The sequence below is a fragment of the Beta vulgaris genome, chromosome 1 (assembly GCF_026745355.1).
Source record: "Beta vulgaris subsp. vulgaris cultivar EL10 chromosome 1, EL10.2, whole genome shotgun sequence".
Classification (NCBI taxonomy): domain Eukaryota; kingdom Viridiplantae; phylum Streptophyta; class Magnoliopsida; order Caryophyllales; family Amaranthaceae; genus Beta; species Beta vulgaris.
Genome location: NC_079202.1, coordinates 58,371,292 through 58,394,982, shown reverse-complemented (window position 1 = coordinate 58,394,982; position 23,691 = coordinate 58,371,292). Strand labels below are relative to the sequence as shown.

The 23,691-nt window shown below is 33.9% G+C and overlaps 2 protein-coding genes and 1 long non-coding RNA gene across 3 annotated transcripts; 2 read left to right on the top strand and 1 right to left on the bottom strand.

Annotated features, from left to right (window-relative positions):
- Positions 1 to 494: 494 nt before the first annotated feature.
- Positions 495 to 10,421, top strand: LOC104888138 (probable rhamnogalacturonate lyase B). Its single transcript, XM_048638770.2, is given in 16 exon segments — positions 495 to 582; positions 684 to 742; positions 1,007 to 1,128; positions 1,233 to 1,381; positions 1,384 to 1,558; positions 1,739 to 1,858; positions 3,848 to 3,989; positions 4,607 to 4,777; positions 5,944 to 6,099; positions 6,198 to 6,304; positions 7,224 to 7,314; positions 8,006 to 8,147; positions 8,735 to 8,891; positions 9,287 to 9,403; positions 9,782 to 9,905; positions 10,047 to 10,421. Coding segments are annotated over 15 exon segments (2,070 nt in total). The 5' UTR covers positions 495 to 582; positions 684 to 700; the 3' UTR covers positions 10,302 to 10,421.
- Positions 10,422 to 12,253: 1,832 nt separating this feature from the next.
- LOC104888147 (uncharacterized) lies at positions 12,254 to 13,112 on the bottom strand. The gene is made up of 2 exons (XR_789418.4): positions 12,955 to 13,112; positions 12,254 to 12,605 (listed from the first exon to the last, which is right to left on the bottom strand). It is a non-coding gene; the product is annotated as an uncharacterized LOC104888147 (long non-coding RNA).
- Positions 13,113 to 14,131: 1,019 nt separating this feature from the next.
- LOC104888152 (rhamnogalacturonate lyase B) lies at positions 14,132 to 21,520 on the top strand. The gene is made up of 15 exons (XM_010673036.4): positions 14,132 to 14,381; positions 16,374 to 16,495; positions 16,834 to 16,884; positions 17,011 to 17,130; positions 17,266 to 17,385; positions 17,622 to 17,763; positions 17,853 to 18,023; positions 18,149 to 18,304; positions 18,392 to 18,498; positions 18,807 to 18,897; positions 19,054 to 19,195; positions 19,430 to 19,586; positions 20,043 to 20,159; positions 20,235 to 20,358; positions 21,095 to 21,520. The coding sequence occupies exons 1-15, from the start codon at positions 14,271 to 14,273 to the stop codon at positions 21,341 to 21,343; spliced, it is 1,980 nt and encodes a 659-aa protein (XP_010671338.1). The 5' UTR covers positions 14,132 to 14,270; the 3' UTR covers positions 21,344 to 21,520.
- Positions 21,521 to 23,691: the final 2,171 nt, after the last annotated feature.

Here is a 23,691-nt window from a genome sequence, read left to right as displayed (position 1 = left end):
TATTCATTTTAAAGATTTTTTATAACAATAATGAATAATTTCAATGATTAAATAATTTTGAAAAAAAATATCTCATGCCGGCCCGCATGCCCGGTCCTGCCCACTAGACCCACGAACCGCCAGAACCGCTTCTCGAACCGTAAAAACCGGTAACAGACCGGTGTGGGCCAAGACTTTTCAGCCCGCGTACCAACCCACCCAACACATGAATTTCACGGTCCGGTCCTGGGCCGTGAAATCTCAGCCCAGCCCGCCCAGCCCGCAGTGGCCATCACTAATTACGACCGTTATACTATATAAGTGGTCACATAACATGAACGTGAATCCATCATCAACTACTGTTGCTCTGCCTTCAAAACATGGCAATCTGACAATCTGTCTCCCTTTTTATCCTTAACCACAAAAAATAAAATGTTGCGACAAAGTTAAGAGAAAAACAAAATAAAGTGGCCAAAAAAGTCAATAAACTCAATATAAAGTGTTTTGATTAAATTCCAAGAAATTAACATTCATATATATATATATATACATATTATAGAATCTTTCTTCTACTTTTATGCCATGTTGATTAAGTGAAGCAAGGTAAGAAGAGACCAAAATGAGCTTTTTTTTTTTTTTTTTTTTAATTCAAGAAACAATATTATGAAAAATAAAGAGTAATTTTTTTTGGGATTTCATTTAAGGTACAAAAATTTCAGCTATGTCACTCCAAGCAGTCCAACTTACAGTGCATGATCATTATGTAAATCTGCTACCCTTCTTTTGTTCATTAATGAATTTAACATATTTTTATATGCAATTTACAAATAATGAACATGTATATATTTTGTTTATCAAGATTTATTTTGTTAGTTTTAATGCTGTTTATTATATGCAATGAAAGACTAATACTCATTGATATTTTGTTAGTTTTAATATTGTTTATCAAATCATTTCAAACGTTAAAATCTTTAATTATCATATCATTATATGATGCCCTTATACATAATGTGATATTGACTTGTAGGTTGTTCTTGATAATGGTATACTTGAAATCACGATATCGAATCCAGATGGGATCATCACAAAGATAAAGTACAACAGTTTAGCGAATTTGCTTGAAGAAACAAATGAAGAAGACAATAGAGGGTATGTATGCTAGCTAGCTTGCTATGCGCGCACTAACAACTTATTTGATAGTCGATAATAAATGGTGGTAATGTTGGTTATTTTTTTTATAACGGAGTATGCAGGTATTGGGATCTAAATTGGAGTGATGTTGGATCAACAGGAACAACAGGATATTATGATAGGTAATAATTTTATTTATTGATTGATCTCTAGTCTTTAATTCACTCATCAATAATCATCAGCTACTAATACAGTGATTTTACTCTTAATATATACTGTATTCTATAAGATTATAACTTGTTACTATGTCTATGATGATAAAATGCAGGATTAAAGGAACAAAATTTGAAGTTGTAGTAGAAGATGAAGAAATGGTGGAATTATCCTTCACAAGAACATGGAACTCTTCATCTAAAGACAAACTTGTGCCATTAAACATCGACAAAAGGTACTCTCTTCTTCTTCATATTATACTCAAACTAACTATCCCTCCTTTTATAACTACGTCACATATTATAACGTTGTAATAGCGAATTGTATATAAGCATTAAATATATTTCTCGCATTTTTAAGGTATAATACCATCTATAGAGGCATCAATATTTTTACTAATTTCGGAATCTCTTAGATTCATAATGCTTCAGGGATCATCAGGGTTCTACTCCTATGCTATATATGAGAAATTGAAGGAATGGCCTGGATTTAATCTTCCTCAAACAAGGGCTGTTTTCAAGCTTAATAAGAAATGGTACATCTCTGTTGTTAATCTTTAATTTGGCAATGAATAACTTATTACTTCATTTATATGTAATTAGTTGCTAAATAGTTTTTATTATAAACTTACTTTTTAAAAATAGTTGGATCATTTGATAATTTAGATTATAATAGCATATACTTCCTCAACCGTTTAGAAATAATTGCACACTTGCACCATTTGCATAGTGTTTACTATTCACATCTTCCATTTTGATTATCTTTAGTGATTTATATTTTAGGAAAAACATAGTCATACGAGATCTTGTTAGATTCGTCTCAATGTATATACTTCCTCCGTTTTTTTTAGATGTTACACTTTCTATTTTAGGAATTCTAAATTAGATGTTACACTTTTATTTTGGGTAATAACTTCTCTCTATCTCTCTCCTATCACATGTTCACATGGGACCCTTTTGTTTTTCATTCTCTCTATCTCTCTCCTCTCCAAAAATTACCTAGGAGTCCGTGATTTGAAAAGTGTAACATTTAAAAGAAAACGGAGGAAGTATATATATATTTTTTTATAGTTTTTACTCATTGATATGATAATTGAAGATATTTAACGTTTGAAATCATGCATCGACAAACTTGAAAATTTGAAACGGTGCAACTATTTCTAAACAAAGGAAGTATTATGCAAAAATCTTATGATTAACCATTCTTATAACTCTTAAGGAAAACTGCATGTAAAGACTATGGGCGTGTTCGGTATAAGCTTTTTAAGTAGCTCTTAGTGTCTTGACTTAGTCAAAACACTAATTAGAAAAAATAATAGTGTTTGGCAAGGTAATGGTGTAAGTAGCTTTTAGTGATACAAGTAGTGTTTTGCTAGGGCAATGCTACATCTACCCGATGGGTAGTTAACCCACTAGAAATTGAACATTAAAAAACTATTAAAACTGATGAGTTGGATTCCACTATTTATTTATTTCTATTAGTAGTGGCCTAGTGGGTTGTTGACCCACTAGGTAGATAAAGTTTTTTTCGTTTCGTTAGTGTTTGTCAAAAGCTACAATTTGTACCTTTTGGGGGTAACGTTTAGTGGTGTACAAATTATATGCTAAAGTTTCTTATTCTTAAACAGCTACTTTGACCACTTCCTTTACCGAACGTCAATCTTTTATACAACAACTAACAGTTAACAACTACACATCAACCACTAACAGTAGCTACCAGCACAGCTAACAACTACTCTCGCAACATAGAGCTACCACTACAACTACTGTTACCGAACATGCCATTAGGGCTGGCAATGGGTCGGGTTGGGTCAAGATCAGGTTGGGTTGGCGGGTTGGCGGGTTGAGAACCCCTTGACCCAACCTGACCTGTTAACTTAAACGGGTTGAGATTTACAACCCAACCCAACCTTATGATAAACGGGTCAACCTTCAGGTCGACCCTTTTAAAAAAATTCGTGTTTTTTCTAGAAAAAAGTAAGTATAACAACACAATTTATTTGCAAATAACAGTAGGCAGCAAATTAAAATTAAGTCATTGCATAACTATATGATAATATTGTGCAAAATCAACCTAACTTTTGTTCAACAACACAAATGTTCATTTAGGTGGAAATCTAAAATCCCTAACCTTTTAAGTAGTGCTACGGTTTTTACTTTATTACTTTATGGTCCAGCCCAATTTTTTTGAACTGAAATCTGAATTGAGTTAGAGATTTTTTTTAGCTTGTTTTTTCATAAATGGGTTAGGTGGGTCAAAATCAGGTTAGAATTTTCAACCTGACCCAACCCATTTAATTAAACGGGTTGGGTCAGGTTGACCCATCTAATTAAACGGGTTGAAATTTTTGACCCAACCCATTATTAATGGGTTGGGTTCGGGTCGGGTTGGCGGGTTGGGTAATATTTTGCCACCTCTACATGCCATATATATATATATATTAGTGCGCGCTTAACTATATTATTTACTAACACGATACGGTGTCTAAATGAATGTTTTTCTTACATTGAACGTCTATAAACAGGTTTCAATATATGGCTGTAGCAGATAACAGGCAAAGAAAAATGCCACTTCCAGATGATCGATTACCAGAAAGATGCCAAGTTCTAGATTACCCTGAAGCAGTACTTCTTACAAATCCTATAGAACAAGAATTTAAAGGAGAGGTATGTTTATTATTCCATCACGCTTATTTGTTGAAGTAATCTATTTTTTGTACTATAAGCATTCACATATTAGAGATATACTTTATTTTTTTTTACTTGCAACTTTTTGACTCTTAGCTTTGTTAATACACAACTTTGATCATTAATATTTTTTATAATCAATTCGTGAAAATTATAATAATTAAAATATTTGTAAATATATTTTGAGATGAATCCAATAACATCTTACATGACATAATAGTCACACTTAGTGGTCATTCAAAGTAAGCATATAATTGTCAAAAAGTCAAAATGTTGCAAGTAATAAAAACGGAGGAATTATAACTTTGAGCACCTACTTTTGATATTAATTCCATTGTTAATTTATGCTGTCAAAGAGTGAAAGATATCATGAATTCATGACTAACTACTTTCTCCGTTCTTTTTTAATTGCAATATTTTGACTTTTCTACTATCCCCAATTCACACTTACTGAAGTAGATAGAGTGACGTAAATCTATAATTTCATGTAGATTATATTGTTATGCTGGTATTCGTATGTTTAAAGTCCAAAGAATAATAATGATAATTCTTGGATGGAAGAAAGAATTGGTGACATGTTTGGGTATTTGGAATAGGTGGATGACAAATACCAGTATTCATGTGAAGATAAGGATCTTAAAGTCCATGGATGGATATGCACAGATCCACCTACAGGATTCTGGCAAATAACACCTAGTGACGAATTCCGAACTGGTGGCCCCTTCAAGCAGAATCTTACCTCTCATGTTGGCCCTATCAACCTTGCTGTGAGTACATTGCACACTGCGGCTCCGTTTGATAGGACGTAAAACGTTTTTTCGGAAAACTTTCTTCCTTTATTTTCAGTTTTACATTGTTTGGTTGGTAAAAGAGTGTAAAACCATTTCCCCTTAGGGTAAAACTATTCTCCCACTGATGGAAAACAATCTTCCTTTCAAAATGAAGGGAAAACTGTTTTTCGTTTTCTTGTAAACTCCTCTCACTACCTCCTTACTTTCCCTTTCATTTTCCTTTCCTTTCATCATTTTTCTTACATGAAACCAAACACCGAAAAACTAATTTGAAATTGTGTTTTCCTAGAGGTGATCATTTTGGCCCGGCCCGTTTTTGGTCCGGGTTTTGGGCAGAATTTTTCGGCCCGCGGGCCCGGCCCGATCGTTTTTTTGGTCTTTGGGCGGGCTTTAGGCAAGCTAAAAACAACTTTTTAGTCTATTTTTTGACCCGGCCCGTTTTGGCCCGCAAAAGCCCGGCCCAAAATAGCGGGCTTTGGACACAAAAATTCGGCCCGAATTTAGGCCCGGCCCGGCCAATGGGCAAATTTTTTTGGCCGCGGCCCGGCCCGGCCCATGATCACCTCTATGTTTTCCATGAAAATCATTTTACACTAAAAATGTTTTACGTCCTACCAAAAGAAGCTTACGAGTAAAACATAACGACTTATCTAAACTTATTAATAGCAGTCTCAAGTCTCACCTTATTCTCCCAACTTTTCTTTTGTCTTTTTTAAATAGACTAAAAAAAAGCCGAAATTTCTAATTCCATCTCCCTTACATCTCCTAAAAAGTGTAACCATATTACTATGATAATATATATACTTCTTCCATTTCATAATACTTGTTATATTTTTCATTGTGGGAAGTTTCACATTACTTCTACATTTCCTTTTTGGGAAAAAAACTTTCTCTATCTCTCTCTTCTCACATGGGTCCCTCTCTTTTTATTCTCTACCTCTCTCTTCTCCAAAAATTGTAGGAGTCCGTGAATTGAGAAATGTAGCGAGTAATATATATGAAACGGAGGAAGTATATATATACTCTTTATTTCAATTCCAATAAAGGCTTATGTCAGATGCTCGACACTGAGATATGAGTATGTTCGCTATTGCTCCATCTCAAATAAAGACACATATCAGATATAAAAAATTGAATTTCAGATGTTTATGAGTGCCCATTATGCTGGGGAGGACATGGTGGCAAAATTTGCACAAGGTGAGGCATGGAAAAGGGTATTTGGTCCAGTTTTTACCTACTTCAATTGTGTGCCCAAGGAACTTGATTGCCAATGTTTGTGGGAGGATGCAAAGGACCAGGTTAACTATTCTTTATTTTAGATTTTGCTATCAATTCTTTAGCAATATCAATCATTGAATGTACGAGTTAAGTTATGCCATATATAAAATCTTTGCAGGTATTGGTAGAAACAGAAAATTGGCCATACTCTTTTCCTGCTTCTGAGGATTTCCCAACTTCTGATCAAAGGGGTAACCTTACTGGTAGATTACTAGTTCATGACAGGTCAGTATTTTTCAAGGATATCTCAAAATAGTAAAATCTTAGATGAGTTAGAAGTTCAATTGTTTGAATTACTCTGCATTATATATGATGTCAAAAGAAATAATAGTAACAACATTGCATTCGTATTATGTCTCATTATATAAGCAAAAACATAATTAAATAGGGTCTTGTTAAATTTATCTCGGTGCAAGGATTTTGAATATTAAAATTTTTATAATTTTTTTCTTATATAAAATTTGAGATATCAACGTTAAAAGAAGCGTTAAAACAAACGTGAAAAATGAATGAAATGGTGCAATAGAAAAAAACAGACGAAGTATATAAATATATGGTATGACTTGGACATGTTTGATACTCTGATATAGCCATATAGGATACTAACGGTTGATATTATTAGTACTACTATTACTCATGTAGTCATTTGTCGAATATAATCCAAATTAAAGATTTACTCCACGTAGTTCCAACTATTTAGCAACATGGGATGCGTTAACTTGTCCTTAAGAAAAAAGTTCGGGTAAGTTATAATAATTTCCAATAGAAATATCTTATAAAATAAGGCTTAAATTCCAATAAATTCCAATAAGTTGAGTTCTGGTAAGTTGATGAAAAATATGTCAAGAGAACATAACGCACCCCTGATCCCTAATCGTCATTGACAGAAAATACTTACTCTGTTTCTTAATACTTGCTACACTTTCCATTGTGGAAAGTTTCACATTACTTGCTACACTTCCTTTTTGGACAATACTCTCTCTATCTCTTTCCTCTCTCGAGGGTCCCTTTTCTTTTTACTCTCTACCTCTCTTTTCTCCAAAAATTATTTAGGAGTCCTTGAATTGAGAAGTGTAGCGACTATGAAACGGAGGAATTATACACATATTCTCTATCAGTCCTAATCATTGAATTATGTGTACAGGTATACTTGTGATGATTCTATGCCAGCAGATGGAGCATATATAGGCTTAGCTTCTCCTAATGAAACAAATTCTTGGCAACTGGAAGGCAAGGTGATATATTTACTATTACAAACTCAGCTACATTGAGCTCAAATTCAGATTTTTGTTTCCTTTTTATTGAAACCCATGAAATGCCCACTTGTGAGTGTCCCACATTGGAGAAAGAGGAGAGAATAAACCACTTTATAAGATAAGGAGTTACTCCTCCTATCACCAATTGGTTTTAGGATGGAACCTCCTAACTTGTAAGTGGACTAAACTCTCCTCCTCCTTATTGGGTTACCCAGGCCCATTTTCACATAATCCGAAATTTAACATGGTATCAGAGCCCGGGTTGCGGGTCTCGTCTAAACTGGGTATTTGATCGCTACTGGATAAGGATTACCTCGACAGGATGTCCAGCCCCTAAGAGGATTATTACTCTGACCTTTCCAGTTAGCTCTGAATTTCTAAGGACACTCACAAGTGAGGGGGTGTATTGAAACCCATGAAATGCCCACTTGTGAGTGTCCCACATTGGAGAAAGAGGAGAGAATAAACCACTTTATAAGATAAGGAGTTACTCCTCCTATCACCAATTGGTTTTAGGATGGAACCTCCTAACTTGTAAGTGGACTAAACTCTCCTCCTCCTTATTGGGTTACCCAGGCCCATTTTCACATAATCCGAAATTTAACACTTTTAAAGACTAATTCATGCACACTATGCTTATTGTTTTTCCAAAATTATTGCATGCTAATAGGGTTATCAGTTTTGGACAACAACGGATGAGGATGGCTATTTCTTCATAAATGATATAAGAGCTGGTGATTATAATCTTTATGCTTGGGTTCCTGGCTTCATAGGAGACTACGTATGCGACAACCATATTTCTATAAATTCAGGTTTCAAATTTCTCCCATTTTACATGGAAATATAACACATTTTATTGGTCTATGTTGACTGTTGTAATTAGAGGTGATCATGGAGCAGGTCGCGCCTAAAAAAATTGCCCATTGGTATGGCCAGGCCGGGCCAAGATTTTGTGCCTAAAGCCCGTTATTTTGGGCCATAATGAACGAGCTTTTCGGGCCAAAATCGGACCGGCCAAAAAATAGACTAAAAAGTCATTTTTGGCTTGCCTAAATCCTGCCCCAAAAAAATCGTACCGGGCTCAACTGCGGGGCGGGCCAAAATGATCAGCTCAAGTTGTAATGTTATAATTATGATATTTAGATATCTGTAACAATTGAGGATCTGCTGAAAACCAATGTTAAGCTGAAAACTGAAAACTGAAAACTTGGTCAAATTAGAGGATTGACTAGTATCCTAATATGAGTTCAAACCTATAATTTTGCCCGAAACCTGTTTTTACCAAACAAGGTCTAAAAGGTTACCTAAGTTCAGTAATTCTAGATTATGCTGGTTAACTCCAATTCACTGTAGTAAACTTTAAAATGATAGTATTAACAAGAAATTAATATGTGAACAGGTGATGAGATTGACATGGGGGAGCTTGTGTATGAACCTCCAAGTGATGGGCCAACACTATGGGAAATTGGTGTTCCTGATCGAACAGCTAGAGAATTTTATGTACCTGATCCCAACCCAAAGTATGTCAACAAACTCTACCTCAATCATCCTGACAGGTTAGCTCTTACTCCCTCCATTTCATTTTAATTTACTCACTTCACTTTGGGAGAGAATCAAGGAGGAACTACAAAAATATGAGAGAGAAACTGAAAAGATGGAGAGACAAACTGAAAAGTGTGAGAGAAAAACAAAAGAGTGGGTTAAAATATTAAGAAGTGAATGACATGCATGGGTGGAAAAGAGAAGAAAGTAGATGTGATATGTTACCAAAAAGAAACGGACTAAAAAGGAAAGTGCGTAGATTAAAAAGAAACGGAGGGAATATAATTGAAGTTCCTTGAATTTTGAGATTTTGTGTAATTTACTGTTGTTTTCTTTTCTAATTATCCATAATTTAGGTATCATGCATGTTAAAACTTGTATTTTTTTTTTGTGTTATTTTTTGAATCAGATTTAGACAGTATGGTCTATGGGAAAGATATGCCGAATTATATCCTAATGAAGATCTAGTCTATACAATTGGAGAAAGTAATTACCAAAAAGATTGGTTCTTTGCTCAAGTCACAAGGTACTATCTTATTCTCTTCCACTGATTATTACTTGATTGAATTGATCTTAATTTGTCGTCTAAAACTAAATATTTTTACTAATCGAAACTAATTTTTGCTCGTGTTTAATAAGTTGAATAGATCACGGCAAAGAGATCATGCTTTGACTTAGTCTTTTAGTAATGTCTTTCGCTAATGGCCTTTTTAACAATGGTTTAAGGAAGAAATACGTAATTAAAAACATAAGATTTCGTATTAATCCAATAAATCGAAATGAGTAAATGATGCATGGTTACATCAAAATGAGCCTAATGCAAAACATATGTGCTGCTTCAAGGAGTAGAATACATAAATATAATTATAACAATTAAAAATAGAAATTCTTCATAATGTTGCAGAAAAAAGGGGAATACGTACCAAGGAACTACATGGCAAATCAAGTTCAAACTTGAGGACGTGAACCAAAATGGAGTCTATAAATTGAGAATTGCACTTGCAACTGCAAACCTAGCAGAATTACAGGTAATTAGCTACAAATTATAGAAAAAACAATAAAAGTTTTACTTTTCTATCTCCGAAATTCTTCCATTGTCTGTAATTATGAGATGCTGGGACAATGTGACAACTGAAATAAAATGTTCGCATGTATGGGAAATTGGATAGGTTCGAGTAAACGATGCAAAAGCAAACCCTCCGGAATTCACAACAGGACTAATAGGGAAAGATAACGCGATTGCAAGACATGGAATTCATGGACTTTACAGACTATTCACTGCAGATATACATGGAACTAAGCTTGTACAAGGTGATAAATATAATACAATCTATTTGACTCAAGCAAAAGGTGGGACTCCTTTTGTTGGTATCATGTATGACTACATTCGTCTTGAAGGACCGCCAGATACTACTGATGATTAAAGTCGAAGTTTGTAATTAGGGTTTACTCCGTATTTCTTTGAGATGTATACAGATAAATGTAAGGACGAAAATTATGTTTAATGTTGTTTATGCCATGCTAATTTTCTAATTAAAGTTTAAGCTTAAGCAATAAAGGGAACTTTGATCAAGATCAATATTAGTGACGCATTTGTCAATCAAACTAGTAACAGTTAAGTTGATGTCTAAAGTTGCACATATTATTGACCAAAATTTCACAAATTCTTATAAGTTGCCCATCCACACACACTTATAAAGATCCGTGTGGTCAGCATTCAGGCCAACACCGAGAAGAGTATGATCATACACAAATACAAGTGAGGTTTTATCCTAAAACCAATTAATATTTTTTATACAACCTAAAACCAATTACTAATCACAAAGTCTTGAGTGTAATTGTTACTACACGATAACTTATTGTGTAACATACTAACAACCACTACTCACAGGGTCGTCTCATAAAATTAGGGGCCCTGTGCTCAATTAAATTATAAAAATTAAATTTTTTCGGTGAATATAGGAAGAGATGGAAGAGTCATTAATGGTCTTCTTTGGAGAATAAGAGGAGAGGAAACACCAACTAGAAATTTCTTTAAGTTTGCATCCAACTTTACCCTCTATAAAATTGAAAAGGAATAGTCTGTAATTAGAGTTAGGTTTTGTTTTCCCTTTAGAAGGACAAAAAATAAAATTGGGCCCCTTATATTTTAAGAGCCCTGTACAGTTGCTCACCCTGTACATGGCCTTAGCCGCCTCTTACTACTCACACGCATGCCACTTTTGCAATTGCACCATCTATATTTTTGAACTATGTCCATGTTGGTTTTGGTATTAATTTATCATTTTTCAGCAGCAAGGATAGGAGTTAGCTCAAGTGGGTAGAGCGCTCCGTCTTGACCCCTAAAGTCAGGGGTTCACAACCATAACATGAGAACTTTTTAAAAAATTCATCCTCATATCTTTGAGATTCTTTTGAACAAGAAATTGTAAAAGAAACATCCGAATCCTAACTAAAATCCAAATTATTTTGTAATCATAAGAGTACCAAAAACAACTTTCTATATACAATGATATAGCCGAGAGAACCTTCCTTCCATACTCTCGAAAACACCATACATGCATGATGCATTGGCTCTTATGTACACATATGACATATTAGCCATTTCAATCATACCTATGACACCCTATTTACTTAAAATAAAAAACTACGAATCTATTCCATCTCTATATCTCAAACAAACTCCAAAAATAGTTCATAATTAGTTACTTAGTTAGAAGTCTTGTGAAACCAAAACTACATAATCCACATCACACACTAACTTCTTAATCTCTTCAATTGCTTACCTCACAACTCCAATTTTTTTTAAAACACAGTATGATCCCAATCAACTATTGTCCACTAACTAATATATATATTATACTAGTCTTATATGCATGTGATACGTGCGAAAACATATAAAATTCTTCATTCAAGTAAGTAGTTAGCCTTCTTTATTATTTTTTTCTTTTTCTTTATTTAATTTTTTTGGTGTACCCATGTATTACCATATATAATAGAGTTTTTGTATTGATTTTGTAATATTTATAATTTGTTGATAGTTGAGGGTAGGGCTGGCAAACAGATCAGGTCGTGTCGTGTTCGTGTTCGGGTCATATCTAAACGGGTCAGCTATCCCCCAACCCTAACCTGATCCGTTTACTTTTCGGGTCAAATAATTGAAACCTAACCTGATCTGTTTTTTTTCGGGTTGACCTGACCTGATCTGTTTGACCTGATTTTTTTTTTTTTTTAAGACATAATTCGAACCGGGTTAAGTGAACCTGTTTTGACCTGAAATTTTCAGGTTGACCCGAACCCGTAACCCGTTTGAAACCTACTTACAACCTGATATTAAAAAACTATCAAACCATGATTTTACAGAATGCATCCACAATTCCACAATAATGATTAATCCACATTAATCTGCAAGCTGTCAAGTGTCAAACCATGAAGTTACAAAGTGTGGTGTTCATGTTGACATCCAAAATGTAAATTCAAATGCATCCCATATTAATGTTTACAAACCACAAATTAAATTAAAGTTCAGAGTTCCCAAATCACAACCAAAAACAAAGTTCACAGTTCATATCAAGACCAAAGTTCAAAGTTTTCTCATTTCTTAGAACTACTTCCATTAAAATCGGAGCTCATTGCCGGACTCGCGATTGGTGTATCATCCTTCATATTGTCCACCTTTAGATTCATCACACTCCCACACAAGTTCTCAAGCTGAGGATCCATATGTGCTACAATACAAACAAGTTAATAAATAATTAGTTAAGAATAAAGATTCAAGCATGAATTGAAAGAAATAAGAAATTGTACAGAGTATATATAAAACTATATAACGGACAAAAATAACAAATAAGTCATACAATTACTCTAAAATTGTATATATATTTACTCGAAAATTATGTAAGTAATTACTCAAAAATTAGTCATAAAATTACTACAAAATTAGTCACATAATTAATCGACAATCAACATGTAATTAGTTCGAAAAAAAACTTGTAATTACTTCAAAAATAAACATGTAATAACTTCAAAAACAAACATGCAATTACTGGAATAAGATCAACAAAGAAGGAACATTACCTTAAAGTTTGTTGTACAATCTTCTCTTAATTTTATTTGATTTTTCGATTTTTTTTTTTTTTCTGATTTTTTGAGAGAAGAACGAAGAGATTAAGAGAGAGAGAGAGATGAAAGTTCTTCAGTCTTTTTGAAATGGAAAAAAAAGAAAGCGGCGGTTGACTGGTGAATGCTAACCTAAAGTTGAGAAATGAATCTTAGGGTTTATTTTAAGTTTGGGCTCAAAGTTTATTTTGGGCTTAAATAAAATTCTGATAGTTTTTGATTTATCGGACTAAATGATTTTTTTTTTGGGCTTTTAAATTTTCAGGTCAATTCAGGTTGGTTTCGTGTTAGAAAATTCAACCTTAACCTAACCCATTTTACTTTCAGGTCGTGTTCGTGTCGACCCATTTAACTTTTCGTGTCGAAAATCTCAACCCTAACCCGGTTTTTTCAGGTCGTGTTCGTGTCGTGTTATCGTGTCGTGTCAGCTTTTGCCAGCCTTAGTTGAGGGTATTTAGCTAGAGGTGGGCATGGCCCGAGCTAGCACGTGGGCCGGGCCGGCACAATTTGGGTCTGGCCCGGCATGAGCCTACTCGAGGCACAGTCCGGTCCGTTGTCCGCTACGTGGGCCTATCACGATCAAGAAATTTTATTTCAGTTTCGCACCGGCACGAGCCCGCCTAGATGACCAGCAAGCCTTTGTTTTTTAGCCTAAAACTGTCAAAAATCCAAAAAAAATAACATAAAATACGGGTCAATCCGCAGAAGGCACGAGTCCGGCCAGCAGGCTAGTGGACAAAATCTGGAAATTTTAGCCCCAACCCACCATTTCTCCAAACTCAACCCATGTCCAGGCCTATACTTAAGTAATTAAAAGTAGACATCAAAAAATCGAAAGTTCATATATAAAATAGAGATATACCCTCCCCTCAAATAAAAAAAGAAAACACACTTTATTTTCTCACCTTAAATCCTCCACAATCAAAATAATAAAAAGATCGTTAATTTATACAAAATCTTGGATTGTACGTCCTCACTAAGAACATCCACCAAGTGAGTTTGAGTTTGCGACCAAGTCAAGAGTTAGAAAAGAAACCTTAAAACAACTCCCAAAAAAAACTTAGATTAATGATGCTTTAATTCTAGTTCTTACTAATACTTATAATATAAACTATAAACTAAGACTGCAGCCTTATTAGAGGCGGTCCATATATATATATATGCGGCGAAACTAGTAAAATTGCAGAAAACTATGAGAGATTATATGATATTTATTATATAATAAGGTTTTACTAAAGAATATTAGAAGAATATAAAAAAAGGAATTTAAAAGAATGTCGAAAACGAATTCATGGATGTGTGGATGTTGTGGGGGTGGAGGAGTTGAGCCAGGCCCAGATGCACCAACTGCTCAAGCTGTTCAGCTTCAGATTTTGGATCGTTATGTAAGTGTCGGTGCTTTTTTTTATTATTAATTTTCCATGTTTTGATTATGTGGTTTAGAATGTTTGTTCTGTTGGTTTGTTTGTTTGTTTCTTGAGACTTGATTGTTGATAGTTTAAGCTAGGTACATTTAACGACGCATATTATTACTTTATTAGATATTTTGGTAACAATTTGATAAACATACTTTAGAAATATGATACTTCCTCCGTTTTTTATTAGATGTTAAAATCACGGACTCCTATGTAATTTTTGGAGAGGAGAGAGATAGAGAGAATGAAAAACAAAAGGGTCTCATGTGAACATGTGATAGGAGAGAGATAGAAAGAAGTTATTATCCAAAATAAAAGTATAACATCTAATTTAAAACTTCCTAAAATAGAAAGTGTAACATCTAAACAAATGGAGGAAGTATATGAATTGTTTTGTTTTGATTGAGAGGTGGTAGTTTAGTGGGGTTTCACTTCAAATTCCAGTATATTGTCTAAGGTTCGAATCTTTATTTCAATAATATGTTGGGGATTTCACTTATGGTATTGTCTCCTGGTGCTGTTTAACTTTGTACCCACCGTATGAACTTGTGTGACTTGCAAGCTGGTAGCGTAGTAGGGGTTGGTTTTCGGATTAGTTATCTAGCCTAACAAAAAGAAAAGAATTGTCTTGTTTTGGTGTGAAAACACACTCTTCCAAGTTTTTGGATGGTTGAGTTAAATTGCATTAACTCCTTTCTAAATCAATTTTGACGACTTGTTATCTTTTCTCATGTAAATTGCCTAATTTACCTATTGAGTAGATTAAGGTTTTTTCGTCTCTAAAAGAGTGTAGTACATTGATGCAAAACTTATACTTCCTCTGTTATGAAATAAGGGATTCACCTTTTTTTTTCCTGAATTTCTTTCATTTTTTATGAGCTTTTCAAACTACTCTCTACCTTTTGTTAACTTTTTACTTATTTTTTCTGACTTTTCTTAATTTTTTTTCCAAAATTAAGTAAATATAAGATGTACCCCTCAGAAAAAAAAAAAAGTAAATATAAGATGTAGAGAACATATCTTAAGCAGATGGAAAGGTGAAACCCAAAAATTTATTTAGAGCTCTAGGAGTCTAGGGAAAAATCTCCCTCATGGATGAGGAATAGAGAAAGCATGCCAACTACCTTTCCTGTTTATGCAGCTTAGAGTGATCAAATGTCAGGCCGGGTCGGGCCACCGCCAAAAAAAATTGCTCACATGTTGGCCGAGCCAAATTTTTGTGCCAAACACCCATTTTATCGGGTCAAAATCGGCCCGGACCAAAACTTGAACTAAAAAATTATTTTCATGTTGCTCAAAGCCCGTTTCAAACAAAAAAACAGTCCGGGCCCAAAAAATCTGCCCAAGCCCTAGCAACTTTGGGGACAGGTCAAATTGGGCAAACTTTTAGAAATAATTTCCATTGTCGAATTGGTTATATGACTAATAGGATAGTGTCTTATTCAACTTATTTCAAAAAAATATATCTAGCTAATAAACTTCATTAGGTCAAACACAATCCCACTTCGGGGGAGAGTTCGACCACATACAAGGTTGGAGTAACCCACCGATCCATATATTAGTCATTCTCTCTCTATTTCTTCAATGTGAGACAACTATTCTCAACTCACATGTGGGTTATACTCTTAACATGTTCAATCATGCCAAAATCAATTAAAAAGAACACACCCTAATTTCGAATTGGTCAGACTAGCATAATAATCATATGAAACACTCAATTGACTACCTTTGAAAGGATGTAGTAGAAATCCAAGTTCACCAAGTTGTATGAGCAAAACAATGAGGGGTATCTTTGTTCTTATCTACCTAGAAATAATCTCTCTTCTTTACAAAGGAAGAAATTGAATTCTTAGAGACTTAAATTTGTCTATTAAATGTTTGCTTGATATTAAAAAATGAGAATTAAATTCTTATACATGCTTTTTTAATGTTTTTGGATGGAATCATGCTATATCCTTACAGGTAGTATTGGACAATGGCATAGCTCGAGTGACAATATCGAAACCAGGAGGAATTGTCACTGGAATAGCTTATAATGGCATTGACAACTTGCTTGAAAGTCGAAATGTTGAGGACAATAGAGGGTGAGATTATCAACTTTGTACAATCTTCTTGCTATATTTACTCTCTACTCTAATCGTTTTAATAAGAGAAAACTAGTACGCACTCCATTTTATGTAATTGTAGCACTTTGATTTTGTACAAGTCATTTGATATGAAGCATATGAAGTCATAAAAAACAAGTGTTATTATATACAACTAGTTCGATTTCTAACTTTGTCTCCATGTATCTAGTTACATATAATTTTTAGTAATAGATATATCGATGATCAAAATTGTTCTATTGGGAATGCGAAAGTCAATGTGAAATGATGGATAGTGTCGCTTGTTTTATGATTTAGTAACTGTCTTGTGTATGCAGGTATTGGGATCTTGTTTGGAATGATGATACTACACCAGGGACATTTGACACGTTTGTTCTTCTCACCTTCACCTTTCTATGATTTCAAGAAATTTATGGATTATATTTGTTTATGATTGATAATTTAGGCCTTTTAAGTACTTATCTGACAAAGGTATTTGGGCTAATTATATGCAGGATTAAAGCAACAAATTTTCAGGTGATTATGTCAAATGATGATCAGGTGGAAGTTTCCTTTAGTAGACAATGGGATCCCTCACTTAAGGGCAAGTTAGTTCCCTTGAACATTGATAAAAGGTCATTCCTTCATTCTTAAATTTAGAATCACTTGTTCTGTACCAGTACACTAATTTCCTCCTTCAAGTATTAGATAATCCTATGCTGTAACACACTTATGTATCTCATTTGTTCATGATATTGATATTCTTCTAGGTTTATTATGCTGCGCGGCTCATCTGGGTTCTACACCTATGCTATCTATGAGCATATGAACGATTGGCCCAGCTTCAGCATGGGCGAAACTAGGATCACATTTAAGCTCAACAAGCAATGGTATAAGGAAACTACTTTCTTTGTTTTGTTGGGAAGGGGGGACTCATGGCGTACATACAATTAAAGATAGTGATGACTGATGAGCGAAAAAAGCCTTATAAATAGTGGATACCTTAGAGTATATATATGTAAATTATGTTCTATAATCTATATATTAATTTAAACTAGAGTATCAAAGCTTCCAAAAGAGGGTGAGATGTTATTCTAATTACACGATTACATTTTGTGTATTATAGGTTTCACTACATGGCAATTGCAGATAACAGGCAAAGGTTTATGCCTTTGCCTGATGATAGAATGCCTGGAAGGTGCGAAAAGCTTGCCTACGCTGAAGCTGTTTTGCTTACAAACCCTATAGAACCAGAACTCAAAGGAGAGGTACTTTTTTTTTTCTTTCCATATAGATAAATAATAGTATGTTTTAGTTTTATGTATTTTCAGACTAAATAGATTGTGTTATTGTACAGGTTGATGACAAGTACCAATATTCATGTGATAACAAAGACATTCTAGTCCATGGCTGGATTTCCACTGACCAGCCTACAGGGTTTTGGCAAATCACACCGAGCTATGAGTATCGATCTGGTGGGCCCGTTAAACAAAATTTAACGTCCCACGTGGGGCCCACATCATTATCAGTACGTGAAAATACAGCTAGTTGTACCAAATACTTAAAAGACATGGTTTATTAGTACGCGTTATTCTGTAGGACGTTATTTCTGTATGAACTAATACTGATGCAAAATTATTTTGATCATTACAGGTGTTTTATAGTGGACATTATGCAGGGGACGCTCTAGTGCCAAAATTTGGTGATGGAGAGCCATGGAAAAGGGTCTTTGGGCCTGTTTTTATCTACTGTAATTCTTGTCCTAAGGATGTTGACTTTCATCAGCTTTGGGAAGATGCTAAACATCAGGTTAACCTCTTTAATAGTACTATAACCTCTACTTAATTAGCAATGCAAACTTTGTCACAATTTTTTTCCCATTTTTATGATGTGTAGTTGATGCTACAAACTCAAAGTTGGCCTTATAGTTTCCCGGCTTCAGAGGATTTTCCAAAACCTAATCAAAGGGGTAAAGTTCGTGGCAAATTAGTAGTTCGGGACAGGTTATTATTTAGCATTAATTTTTTGAACATGGATTTCGCATTACTTGTACTCCCTCCGTTCTCTAATAGTTGTTTCTTCCCAGTTTGACCATTCTTTTTACTAATTTATTAAACCAAATATTATTGGATAAAATGTTAATGGATTTGTCTCAATGTATCATCAAAATAACAACATCCTATAATTTTTATTTGTGTGTTGACAATTGTGAAATTCAATTGGAACAACTACTTGAGAAACGAGGGAGTATGATTTTCCGCGATTTTTCTTTAGAATTTGCTATGAATTTCCTGTCATAAAATTTGTTCAGGTATGTCAGTGATGATCATATACCAGCAAGTGGAGCTTATGTTGGATTAGCCGTACTAGGACCTCCTGGATCATGGCAAACTGAAATCAAGGTAGTTTATTAGTATCAATTACAGTCATATAACTGAAAAGCCTTGATTTCGATATTCTATATCTCACCATTTTTCTGCTGAACAATTTGAATCCAATAAGATTTTAGCTTCATATTTCTGCTAAAAACTGCTCTAATATGTTCAACTTTCCTGCAGGGTTATCAGTTCTGGACAACAGCAGATGAGAATGGCTGTTTTTCTATCAATGGCATACGAGAAGGCGACTATAATCTCTATGCTTGGGTTCCTGGTGTCATTGGAGACTATAGATATGATGCTGTCATTACCATAACTGCAGGTTTGAGTAATTAATTGAGTTATCTTAGTTTACATAGATCTGTTTTGTCTTTAATTACGTGTTAGTCAAAAGTACAAAAAGTTGTTATTTTGAAAAAGCACGTAATAAATCTAACACGATCTTATTTGATAATCTTTTCTTATACATTGGTGAAGATATATGGTCAAAATTTGGACGATACAGGAACAGAAAGAGTTATTTTAGAACTTGAATGTCTGAGATGAAAATGTGCAGGGTGTGATGCTGATATGGGTGACTTGGTGTATGAGCCTCTTAGAGATGGACCAACTTTGTGGGAAATAGGAATTCCTGATCGTACTGCAGCAGAATTTTTCGCTCCCGATCCTAATCCTAATTATGTCAATCAACTTTACGTTAATCATCCAAACAGGTTAGCTTATTTCTTGACTTCAGTTTTGCAATTTACAGAATACGTTCGGTGGAGAACGAAGAAAAATTGCATAATTTTGTAATTATCAAAGGACCAACTCAACCAAAAGCTAAGTTGATGGTTGGAGTCCCAAGAATAGTTTAATACTCTATCACGCCTCCTCACGCAAGAGCCCATGGACATGAAGTGTAAATGCAGCACAAGTCTCCCTCATACCTAGCTCTAATTCCACTTAAAAAGCTTAAGCTGATGGTTGGAGTCCAAGGAATAGTTTAATACTCTATCAGTAATCAAACACATGAATCAATCAATGTCCTGTTTCTTGTTCTTCTCGGAACATGTTATGTAAATAGCCTTTCTCTAGGACAAATCTTTGGAACACCAAGTAAAATTGCTTGATGCTGCTTAATGCTCGTAAATTATTAACTCAATATATATATGCATAATCTTTCACAGGTTTAGGCAATATGGATTATGGGAGAGATACGCAGAATTATACCCTAATGAAGATCTTGTTTACACGATTGGTGTTAGCGATTATCGAAAAGATTGGTTCTTTGCTCAAGTTCCAAGGTAATGTTTGTGCATTAAGATCATTGTCACAAGTTGTAAGATGAACTAACAAAGCCTGAAATATTTGTCACACAGGAAAGTAGAAAATGGGTTTGTGGGAACAACTTGGCAAGTCAGATTCAAACTGGATAAGGTAGATCAAAATGGGATCTACAAATTGAGATTGGCAATTGCTTCCGCAACCCTTGCTGAAGTACAGGTATAGCTTTTCATTTTCAAGCTATTTGTATCATCTCTTTGTTAGTAGTACAATATTACAATATTACAATATTATTCATTCCCATAACCAACTACCAAATGAGCGTCAATGTCAGATTGAAAGAATGACGGTGTGTGTTACGTCATAGATTATTTTCTAATAGTCAAATATGGATTTTGTTTCGCACTATCTCACAACCACATTGTTTCTTATACTTTAAGTACGAAAAAGACTTACTTTCACACTCATTCTTCTCATCTTGGTTTTTTTGCTCCATAATTATGAAGATCTTTCTAAAATAGAATGAGTATATGTTGTTCTTTTTGTTAGTTTATGTCACACTAAAGTCCATTTCTCAACTCAAATTATAAGTTTTGTGGATATTAGACCAATAAACATGAATGACATGTAATTAGATCAAACATCTTTCTACTCAATTGTAGTTTTTTTTCAAAAATGATGAAATGATCTAGCGACTGAATATTCATTACAAACTATTAATATTATTATCTGGTTAAACATGGCAATTGTTTTCCCCAGCTTATTTTCAGTTCAGTTTAGTTTAGTTTAATTCAGTTTAATTCAGTTCGGTTGCAGTTCAACTCAACACTGGACAATACTTTTACTCTCACATATCACTATTCATTTCAATTCAGTTCAGCTGTTTTATGCCGAAAAGAACTGGCCCTAACTCTAATCTTTGTTCCAATTGGTAATTATTTTACATGTAATATAGGTACGCGTAAACGATCCAAAGGCGAATCGACCCGTATTTACAACTGGATTAATGGGGAGGGATAACTCAATAGCAAGACATGGTATTCATGGCTTATATTGGCTCTACAACGTGGACATACAAGGCTCAAAGCTTGTACAAGGCGATAATGTTTTATATTTGACTCAACCAAGGAACCAAAGTCCATTCCAAGGGATATTGTATGATTATTTACGTTTAGAAGGCCCTCCTACCAACAGTGCAATCTAAGGACCTCTTATGCTTGTATTCCCCACTATCTTATCTTTTCAGTTTATATTTTTTCTACACCTAACTTGATGTATCGTATTGCAACCACACAAAAGAAAAGATGTATTGTATTCTTGTAGTATAGTATATAATAAATAAATAAAATAAATCAACTTAAATGATTGATTATACATGATATTGAAATATTTCAGTCCACTGAATTCAAATCTGAAATAATAAGAGTATTGTACTAAAAGAGATACTTCATCCTTTCTTTTTTAATGACAATGTTTCTCTTATTTGGAAGTTTCATATTAATTACGTTTTTTCTTTTTTTTGGGTAAGATCCTCTTTTTACCTGCCTTCTATCACTTGACCTCAATTTGTATCTATCTAGCCTCTCACGCTTCAAGAGCTAAGGGATCGAACCGGAAAATGTGTTGAACGTCTTCATCATCGTGCAGACAAGTAGAGCATTGGTCTAAAATCTCAATAATAATCCTTAGAGAGATATTAGCGGATGTAGCAAGACAATTGTGCCACAATTTCCATAAGAATAATTTTCAATTTGGCATGATGTTCAGACCCTACATTATATGGAAGAAAACCATATGTGTTGGAGTTGTCATGCTATGATTTTCTTTTTGCTGTTTTTGAAGAAGAGCACTATAACGAGTTTTGGTAAAATGGACCCCGGAATCATTTGGAGGCCGTCTGGGACAAAGTTTTGACGTTTTGTGATTTTATCGGGAAATTTGACCGGATACTTTGTCAAGTAAAGGAGTAAAGTGGTGAACTTTCGATCCCTGGATGTTAATTGCAGCTCTAAGATACCTCCCAAGCGAATCTTGAGAAGAAATTCTAAGAATATCTTTGCATTCCTGCCGATGGTTTGGTTGGACGATATTTGGACTAAACATCACAAAAGACTTTTAGAGGTTCAACATTTGCCCTGAAATCTTACAAAATCTCGAAATCGATGAGTTAGAGGTTTGGAAGAAGAATAGAACGTCATTTGCGAAGAAGAGGTAGGATACGTTGGGACCCTTTTACCCATTTTTATGCCTTGAAATTGCTTAATATCAATAGCAGGTGTCGTTATTAGTGAAAGAATGTCCATGCAAAAAAAGAAATAAAGGAGTTCATACATATGTGTTAAAAAAATGACCTTAGAACATGATGTACCTTTTTCAGCGGGACCAAAAATATATAAAATTTATTTTCACAAATTTTAAAAATTTGGTGCTCAATTTATATTAGTTGCCGTTAAGGACAAAATTTTCACGTTTAAGCAAACAGACAAATACCATCCAAATGAAATAAAAAACCAATTCACGGGACGAAAAATTCCTTTGAACATTTTTTTGTCCCAACTCCTAAGCAACCCTAACTCTAAGAAGGATATAAAGAAACGATTTAATTTTAACATAAAAATAAACCTAATAACTAAATGTATTGAACTAATCACCGAAAGAAATTAACCTAGTTACTATTGAGTTAATTCTCTTTTTAATATTAAGCTTATCATTACTTAATTTTAATTTAAAAATAGGCTATATCTTAAAAGACAACCCCAACTCTAAGTCCTAACCCAACTACGTATGAAATAGAAAACATTTCAATTTGAGCTAGTAATTAGTATAACCACCACAACATGAGCCACCAACTTTAGGCAAACAGATTGTTCACATGCTCTTCATCCCATACACAATGATTACATTTTTGCTTCAAGTGATTATAACAAACTTTTAAATGTACATGATAAGCTTATTACATGTTTAAGATATTATGGTAGGGAAGTTGCTTAAGAATTAGGCAATGGCGCAGTGTCAATGTTTTGATATAAAATATACACAGTATATCTGATTACTATACTGACTTTCTTCGCATTTAGTTGCAACAATTTGGCTTTTACACTATTTATATTTTATGTATTTGATTTTACTCTATTTATGTAGGATAGTAGTCACTAGATGTTGTTAGATTCGTCTCAATTATATATTTTCAATATAAAAATAATTAAAGATTCTAATTGTACAAAGTGTCCATTATTAAACGTGAAATTAAATTATTGCAACTAAATGAAATGGTAGGTATGAATTAACATAATTAACGTGTTGTTTACTTATTGTTCATGTACTCATAGTCTCATATTGATATCAAATTTTTCTCTAAATCTCATATATCTATTGATGAAATTAACATTTTTCATATCTTAAAAACATACATATAACAGTATTTTAAGAAGATTAGTTGTTGGGCTCGGGAGATCCCACAAATTATATATATTTTAGTGTTATGTTTCAGTAATCAAGCCAATTATTGTTTCTTCTCATTAGATCATTTGTTTATAATTCGGTTTTGCCTCA

Bases quoted from the DNA above. Each gene is read 5' to 3' on its own strand.
- LOC104888152 (XM_010673036.4), top strand. From the start codon at position 14,271: ATGTCGAAAACGAATTCATGGATGTGTGGATGTTGTGGGGGTGGAGGA. The intron at 14,382-16,373 runs GTAAGTGTCGGT...ATATCCTTACAG, and splicing joins TTCAGATTTTGGATCGTTAT to GTAGTATTGGACAATGGCAT. The intron at 18,024-18,148 runs GTACGTGAAAAT...TGATCATTACAG, and splicing joins TGGGGCCCACATCATTATCA to GTGTTTTATAGTGGACATTA.